The sequence below is a fragment of the Cetorhinus maximus genome, chromosome 11 (genome assembly GCF_964194155.1).
Source record: "Cetorhinus maximus chromosome 11, sCetMax3.hap1.1, whole genome shotgun sequence".
In the NCBI taxonomy this organism is placed as follows: domain Eukaryota; kingdom Metazoa; phylum Chordata; class Chondrichthyes; order Lamniformes; family Cetorhinidae; genus Cetorhinus; species Cetorhinus maximus.
Window position 1 is genome coordinate 34,402,438 of NC_135889.1, and position 9,303 is coordinate 34,411,740.

General features: G+C 39.7%; 1 protein-coding gene across 2 annotated transcripts in view; it reads left to right on the top strand.

Moving 5' to 3' along the window:
• Window positions 1-8,295, top strand: part of rab5b (RAB5B, member RAS oncogene family) — a 67,514-nt gene extending 59,219 nt beyond the window's left edge. For both annotated transcript variants that reach the window (XM_078551791.1, XM_078551792.1), the window contains 2 exons: window positions 3,392-3,485; window positions 7,081-8,295. In XM_078551791.1, the coding sequence (XP_078407917.1) occupies window positions 3,392-3,485; window positions 7,081-7,193 (207 nt within the window). In that variant the 3' untranslated portion in view covers window positions 7,194-8,295. The remainder of the gene's footprint in view (window positions 1-3,391; window positions 3,486-7,080) is intronic.
• The last annotated feature ends 1,008 nt before the right edge of the window (window positions 8,296-9,303 follow it).

A 9,303-nucleotide genomic window follows, 5' to 3' on the forward strand; every position in this document is an offset into this window, starting at 1 on the left:
AAGGACAGCAGATGCATGGGAACCCCACCACCTGCAAGTTCCACTGAAAGCCACACACCATCCTGATGTGGAACTACATTGCTGTTCCTTCACTGCCGCTGCATCAAAATCTTGCAACTCCATTCCTAACGGCACTGGATTTACCTATACTACATGGACTATTTGCAAGAAGGCAGCTCACCATCACTTCCTCGAGGGCAATCAGAGATGGGTAATAAATGCTGGCCTAGCCGGCGACACCCCTATCCCGTGAAAGAATGAAAAAAAACGTTGAATTGGCTGCTGCAAGGTCATAACATCCAATTGATTAAAATCTCTCATCTGGACATATTGGACAACACTGATCTAAACCAATATATTTAAAAGCTCCATAAGTCTGTCTGAGATGGTCTTATGTAGTTTCTCAGAGCTCTCTGATTTTTTTTCCTTGATGAAAGCCTATCTCCCTGAAGGCAAGGCATTCAAATGTCAGAAAATTTGAACTAATTGGTAGTACCTTCTGGAGCAGGAGGACTACCGTACAGCACAGAAGGCAAATGGGGATTTTGCCCATAAATTTAGTGGTGGGATTATACCCTCCAACTCTGTGGAGTGAAATCTTTGCATGAACCGCCCACGCCAAGGCGTTTGTCACTTGCAGTCTGGTTGATCGGTTAAAATTTTATGCATCATTTAATCCATCACCACATGATTTGTTTCGTAAAGTCCATTGCTGAAAGGACTTTAAGCTATGATGGTCATGGCCATGTTCTTGTTTTCACACATCTTTAAACTCATGATTGGTAAATTCTCTTCCATTATTAATCAGACTCTTCGCTGGTGGCAATGTCTGGTGTTTGTCCATTTCTCCATGATTTTGTCTATAATAACTCGTTTGACCTTACTAAATGTTGTTGTAAAAAAAAACTAAATCTGGTTACCAGGTCTACAAAATTTAGAATGAAAATATTGCTGTCTTTGTCCCTTACTGTTCGTTGCCATGGATCTACTACTTTCATTAGCCTCTCCTTCTCTTCATCAGCCACACTTGCATCTTTTAGCAGGATTTTTAGTTTTTGACAAGTAGGGTGAAACTGCTTATGTAATTTTAAGTTATTTTGCTTTTTATCTCTGATTCTTATTACCTGATGCCATTAGTAATTGTCTAACACTCTAAAGAGAAACACCAGGGGCTGAATCTTCGGCTTGGTGAGCGGGGGCGGGGCTTGCTCGCTGAGGCGTAAAATGACACGTGGTGACGTTGGGCGTGCGTCACAGTGTGTCATTCAGACTTTCAGTTCAGTGCGCACGCACCCGAGTCAGCTGCATACCCGCCAAACTGTCAAAGGCCTATTAAGGCCATTTAACGCAATTAAAACAATAAACTGAGCTGCCTGTCCAACCTTAAGGTTGGCGGGCAGGCAAAGAACCCAGGTAGCCTTTGCATTTTTCATGGAACCTCATCCACAGGCGGGATGAGGTTTCATGAATGATTTTAAATTTTGACAAAAATTTTTCTTGAAATTAATGCATGTGTCCCAGCTCATGTAACAGTTTCACATGAGGGACATGTCATAATTTTCTCACCACTTTATTAAACTTTTTGGACTTAAAACTAATCTGCCTCAAGGAAATTTCTGCCCTCTTTCATGCGCATGCGCGAAAGAGCGCACTCCCAACTCTGGCAACCCCCACCCCGCCCAGACAGGGAGCGCACAGCGCTTCCGGATGTGTGTCACACTGGGTGGGCCTTAATTGGTCCTCCCATGTAAAATGGCAGTAAGGACCTGATCGGGGGCGCCGATTGAGCCTGGGCCTGTGCCCGCTTCCTCTCCGTCCGCCCGACAGGCAGAAAATTCTGCCCCAGGTTTTGTTAAGGGGGTACAATAATGCCCTGATAGTGCATCTGCAGTTTGTCCAGACTTTCCAGAACACTTGTCTTATGCTCCGTCAAGTTTCATTTGTGCTTTCTTCACCAGTTTTATCCAACGCCATTGGTATCTCATTAGAGACTGCATCAGTATTTATAAAATGACTTACTCCAGCTATTTAACATGGAATTACAACTCTTTATTGATCTCAATGTTTTGTCATCACCAAATCTAAACGAAGTATTTTGTATTCCTTAACCTTGCATCAATCCTCTCTACTTGGTGAATCAAGTTAACATTTTAATCTATCTAATCCACATACTGTTGAGGTGCAATCTGTCTAGCACTAACTGTCCAGGACTAACACATTGTTTACAGGGCTGAAACACTTTGTGATCAGTATAATTTGTTCGGATTCATCATTATCTTCATCCTCTTCCCTAGAATTCTCTTCATCTTTCGTTTAGAGGACTCTGCATCTCCACTTTTTGAAGTCCATTGTATAATGATACTTCATGTCCAACCAGAAGCAAAAATTAACTGTTCCTTGGGCATTCCAGGGGTTCATTCACCTATTATAGTTTCAATTCTGTCTTCTGCAGTAATAGCTAGACCTGCTAAAGGTGCTTTCATCCTCATTCTACCTGTCCATTGTATTCACGTTTGCGTCCAGTATCTGGAACATTTTGAAATATGATAATCATTGAGTCCTCAATTCTTTGTGTCACCACAGAATGTTCCATTCATTCCACAAAGGCTGAAGGAAATGATTGTTTCTCCAGAAATTTTTTTAAGGCAGCAGACATCTGACCCAACACGGTCTCCACCTCCAAGAACCGAACATTAGTTGGAATGAGAAGCTTGTCCAAATGAGACATCTGAACATAATCCAGTAATTTAAATGCTAGTACTGATCCAGAAATCCCTAAATTGAATTTTGTCATTCCTTTATACAATCTGTTAAAAAGTTCATGATATATTCCTCTGAAATCTAACAGTGTGACATGCCTCATCGGCATTTAGTCAATCATCATCCTTGTAAGTTTTGTCCAAGAGCTTGAATAGAAGCTCCAAAGCTGCTTCACTATCCATCTGAAGGGTATGTAGCTTGAAAAATGCTTCCTTCGGATTTTACTTCTTGTAAGAAGTGATAACGCCAAGGCTATACCTTTGTTTCCTCTTTGGTAGCAACATAACCATGTCCACGTCAGTCTTTCACTGGGCATATGGTTCAGACTCAATGGCTACAAGGATTTTAGTTTTCTAAGTGACTTTTTTTCTTAACTTCCAACCTTCACCTTTAAGCATCCATTCTTTGCTGCCATGTTCTAATTCAAAAACCAGTTGACGAAGGATTGAACTGAATCAGCCTTTACACACTTTTATATTTATTTACAGAATTACACACAAGCAGATGCCTAAATTAAAACCAGTTTATAGGAGCTTAGGTGAATCCTCAGTCAATGTCCATCACCTGCATACAATTAAACACAATCTACAATTAACATGAAATATGTAGTTCCTTTGATTTTTTTTTTCAGGAAGCACAAGCATATGCAGAAGACTGTGGTCTGCTCTTCATGGAAACATCAGCTAAGACAGCAATGAATGTCAATGATATATTTCTCGCAATAGGTACAGTGTTTTGGATTGTAATGTTTTCATTCATTTAGATCTGGATTAAGAATGAGCAAAATCTGCATGTAAATTGGTTAGTTTAAAACACATAACCTTCCTTAGTTTGTGTGGCAGGAGAATAATGCGATTTCTTGAATTCCACTGCAGTGCAAGTCCTTCACGGGATCCTTTGCATTGTTCCACCATAATGGACTTTAAACGCACAATTTATTAGTGGTTCACCCCTCTAGATCATCAAGCCTCACCACAGTTGGGAGCTGACCACAAACTCTACTGTGGAGAAGCAGTGGAAGCGGAAGGAGGGAGAGCAGAACTCTGGCTCAAGAACCCCTTTCCTCAGAGCAACTTGTCCCACTTTGCCCAAAGACTTGTGGCTCCAGGATTGCCCTGCTGAGTCACCTGAGACACATGAAGCCTGGCAGACATAATCATCATTTCGAACAACTGACGATAACAATGTGCATTGATATGCCATATGGCTTTATACAAGCAGAAACAAAACATCTTTACAAATTACAGTTTTATTTCAGATTTCCAGCATGTGTACTGTTTTGTATTTGTTTTACAGTTTTATTAGTTTGGTTTTAAAGACTTGGAAAGTGATTGACTTTATAATGTTTCAATAATTTGTGTCAGAGCTGTTCGCAGCAGTGATGGGGCCACCAGGCCATCATGCCCACCATCTTGGGCAATCCAAAACTAATCCCACTGCTACATGCTTTCTGCATTGCCTTTTATCTTCCTTTGCTTCAAATGTTTGTTAACTTTTCCCTTAAAAGAAGCAAGATTCTTGTCTCAACCACTCCCTGTGACGAGATATCGAGATATTCTAGGCTCCTCTGTTTAAAAAAAATTCTCTTAAACCCAGTGTCCCAACCCTGGCATCATAATAGTGAATCTACACTGTATACTTTATGTGGATTTAATTTCCTTTCTATAATGTGGTGCTGAAAATTACATGCAATCCTCTCTTTCTGGCTTAACCAACATTTTGTGTACATATATATAAACATAACATTCTACTGGCCTTTAGTTATGGGTTTATTTACGTGCACTTGTTTCAGGGAATTATGTGTTTAAACATCTAGGTCTCTGTTCATCCACACCCTTCAATGTCTTTCCATTAGATGTATAATCCATTTTTTTCCCTCCATAATATATTATCTACACACATCCACAAAAGGTACATCAATCTCCATCTCCTTCCTGCTCATTTTACTAACCTGTCTGTCCCTGAAGTCCATTGCAATCTTCTCCACTGTTTGTGGACACTACTTTTCTGTCAAGAAATTTCAAATTTGTATTTTCTTTACCCAAGCTCAAATCATTGATATGTAACGCGGCAATACCAGTGATCCTAGAAGTTTTGGAACACTCGCTTATCCTCATATTTTTGCTTCCTGCCCACCAAACAAGTTTCCGTTTGTGCTGACACTTCCTCTTCTGTCATACAAATTTTATTTTTCTATCATGGTTATTAAAATAAGTAAGACAAAAAAAATGCCTTTAGGCAAAACCCTTAGCTTTAAGTTCCTTAGCATCCTGAGTGCAAGTATTTTCAATTGCTTTTCACCAGGCTTGGGACCATGGCTACAAAGATGGAAGTACTATAAATGATGTATGGTTGGTGGACGACAGTCCATGTTCACATAAAAAAGACAAAATATAAAATGTTGAATCCTATCCAACACTTCAAACCAGAGCCACACTTTGCTTGGTTAAATCAGATGCTATTTTGTATAACTTGTACCCTCATGTTATTTCACTCATAGTTACTTGTCATACTGTAGTTCCTTGAGATTTTACAGTAGCTGGCAATATAAGTTGGGGTAGGGGAACTCTACTCTGTTTTATTATTTGAATTGAAATTTACTAACCGGGTTAACTCTGAAGGTTGCAATGGGGTTTGTATATTATGGTTTTACAAAATCGTCAGAAAATTTGTTGGTCAAGATGACACCACCAGTTGAATTCAGTGCAAAGGTACCCATCTCCTTTTCCGGCTCAGTACTGTAATCACAGAATCACAGTGCAGAAGGGGCCCTTCGGCCCATCAAGTCTGCACCGACATGTGAGAAACACCTGACCTACCGACCTAATCCCATTTACCAGCACTTGGCCCATAGCCTTGAATGTTGTGACATGCCAAGTGCTCATCCAGGTACTTCTTAAAGGATGTGAGGCAACCTGCCTCCACCACCCTCTCAGGCAGCGCATTCCAGACCGTCACCACCCTCTGGGTAAAAAAGTTTTTCCTCACATCCCTTCTAAACCTCCTGCCCCTCACCTTGAACTTGTGTCCCCTTGTGACTAACCCTTCAACTAAGGAGAACAGCAGCTCCCTATCCACCCTGTCCATGCCCCTCATAATCTTGTACACCTCGATCAGGTCGCCCCTCAGTCTTCGCTGTTCCAACAAAAACAACCTAAGTCTATCCAACCTCTCTTCATAACTTAAATGTTTCATCCCGGGCAACATTCTGGTGAATCTCCTCTGCACCCCCTCCAGTGCAATCACATCCTTCCTATAATGTGGCGACCAGAACTGCACACAGTACTCCAGCTGTGGCCTCACCAAGGTTCTGTACAACTCCAACATGACCTCCCTACTTTTGTAATCTATACCTTGATTGATAAAGGCAAGTGTCCTATACGCCTTTTTCCACCACCCCACTGACATGCCCCTCCGCCTTCAGAGACCTATGGACACCACGCCAAGGTCCCTTTGTTCCTCAGAAATTCCTAGTGTCATGCCGTTCATTGAATATTTCCTTGTCAAATTACTCCTTCCAAAGTGTATCACCTCTCACTTTTCAGGGTTAAATTCCATCTGCCACTTATCTGCATATCTTCCTGTAGCCCAAGACACTCAACCTCACTGTTAACCACCTGGCCAATCTTTGTGTCATCCGCAAACTTGCTAATCCTATCCCCTGTTTGAGTCCTATATGAAGTGACCTTTGACAGTCTGAATTAAATTCCAAAAGCATAGCATTCTAGCAAAGAGAAGGGCTTTGTGTGCTGTATATGTGATGCATCATTTGAGATTGTTTGCTGGCATTGAGTGCAAATATTCTTCATTAGTGCACACAGTGCCTCACAAAAAAAAATTTGATTTCAAAGGAGATAATGTCTCTGTACATAAGTTTTAACTCTCAAAATCCAGTTTTTGCTACAGGAAAAAGCTCTTTTTAGACGTTGAACAAGGGAAAATATGTGCAAAATTTATGCTGCATGGGGAAGTCAGCTCAGTGTTTATATAGTTAGGACAAAAATATTGTACTGTATGAATAGCAGCGTATTATTATGCCAAAATACAATTGGTATTAAGGACTAAATAAGATTAATCATTTCTAACATAAGTGGTAAAGCAACACATGAATGTAGAAAGGAATGATAACCCTAACCTCAGAACATCAATCTGTCCTTGAATATGTATGCTGCTTTAATTTTTATATGAAAATATACTGAGCCCCTCTGCAGCAGATCAAGTGCTGTGTAAGTTAAGCGTATACAGCATGCGCTGGGCACAAACCTTTCAAAGTAAGCCATTTTTCCATGTTACTAATTGTATTTTGTTGTTTCCCCACAGCTAAGAAAATGCCAAAAAATGATCCTCAAAATCCAGCAACTGCTGCCAGAAATCGAGGGGTAAATCTTCAGGAAACGAATCAGCAGAGCCAAAGGGGCTGCTGTGGCAATTAACAGTATTTGGGCCTCAAACAACATGAACAATAGAAAATGTGGATTTGGAGATTCTGTTTCCTTTTTATATTATTAGCGCACATTGCTGTGCTAATTCCTTTTATTCTCTTCCATTTTGGACTACTGCATGAGTCATTCTTCACATGGTTGACTACAGGTCTCTTCTGCTTTTATCAGGCACCTGTAAAAAGTAAATGATGTAAATAACGTGGCAAATCATTATGTAAAGGTTAGCTATCCCTTTTCACCAGATTCAATGAAGGCTTTCTCTGTAAATCAAACTTTGTTGAGGGAAAATATTCTCCCACTCTTTCCCATTCTCCTAGCCAATCCATTATCATTTCTTCTTCTCAACTAATTTTATTACAATTTCATGTACAATAAGCATACAGAATTTGCCTAATTTGCAGATACTCTGAAATACAAAATCTCTTTCTATGAATGCATTTTCTCAATTTCACATGTAGGTTTAGCTTGGGGGTAGGGAAGGTATTTTAAAGTGTAAAATAATACAGCTTTGAAAAGCTTTCAACAGTTGCTTATGAAAATCTTTAAGAACAAAATTGTGGTAGTTCTGTTTTACTTGGGCACAATATTTTAGAAGCTCAACGCTGCTTTTTGCTGTTGTAGTTTGAAACCCTGTTAATGTCTCAACCACAGTGAAATCCTATTAATTCAAGAAAAGGAAGGTTGCTTAGAACAAGTCTTGTCTATAATGCAAGTGGCAGTGCCCTTCTTCATTTATCTTCCACATATCATGGCTAAGTCAAAGGAAGCTATTGGGATAAATTGTTACAGTTGCCTGTTTTATTTATTTTAGTGCTATTGATTACATTTTGCTTTTCACGTATATATATAAAACATACCCATGTATATCTTTCTTCCTATACATCAGTAGGGGAGAAAATGCTCTACTGACAGTGTGCTTTGTATGTCTATTCTCGATTAGTAAATTTTGAATGAATATTAGATATTCTTGTATAGAGTAAGGGAAAAAAAAGTCACATCCAAGTTTCCAAATCTGTATTAATTGCAGGAAATCCTTTCTTTTAGCAAACTGTTGTGACAGATCATAAAAATGGGGTGCAGCATTGTTAAAGTTGACAGTCTGAAGTGATGCTGTTCTTTTGGTCAAACCTTAAGATGCATGTAAGGTTGCCCTAAAAGTCTTGCCTTTCCTAAGCCCACTTCAAAAGGAAACTTGTTGTTTTAGTTCAGAAGATATTCTTGGCAGTACAAATCTCCCTGAAGTCTGCATCAGGCACTTAATTCTAGGAGTCCAGGAAATTACACAGAAGTGCAGTAACATCAATGCCCTTTTATTGACCAAATAGATTGCCATGGAGGGCAGGGACCACCAAATATTTTGGCATGGAGGCTGGGACCACCCTAGATAGCCTCATTGCACTGGGAAATTATACCATTTATGAACAATTTATTGCCATTGAGCCACATGACTTAAAAACACAGCCTGTTGAGCCGTTTGTGGGGAGAACAGCGAGACAAATGTAAACAGTCAGAAGACATAAGAAACTTTGATACCATACAGTTGAGTGTTGGGATTTCATTTTGGCCAGTTATCCTAAAACAATGAGGATTGCCAACAAAGGGCAGGCAAAATTTTGGAGCCTATGAAAAAGGTAAGAAGCATTGATTTATTCTCTTGAGATTACTGCGTAGTATCAACACCTACTGGGGGCAAGGATTTTATGCAGTTAAACAGACTACAATAGGAGCTGTATGACTAATGATGGCATCTTTGTTGCAAATAGCCTTTGTTCTATAGCTGCATCCTTATTACCATTGGCACTGGTGTTGCCTCACAGAACCAAACCATATTAACTTTTGCAGATGTCAATAATCTTATATCTCTTAGGAATGTTAGGAGAAGGCTAATCAGCTCCTCAAGCCTTCTTCACCATTCAGTTTGATCATAGCTGATCTGTACTTCAACTCCATTTATTTGTCTTGCTTCATGCTCCTTAATACACTTACACAACGAAAATCATTAGATTTCAGTCTTGGTCTTGAAAGTTTTAATTACCTCTGAATCCAAAGCCTTTTGGAGAGAGAATTCCAGATTTCTACTGTCCTTTTTGTGTATAAGTGC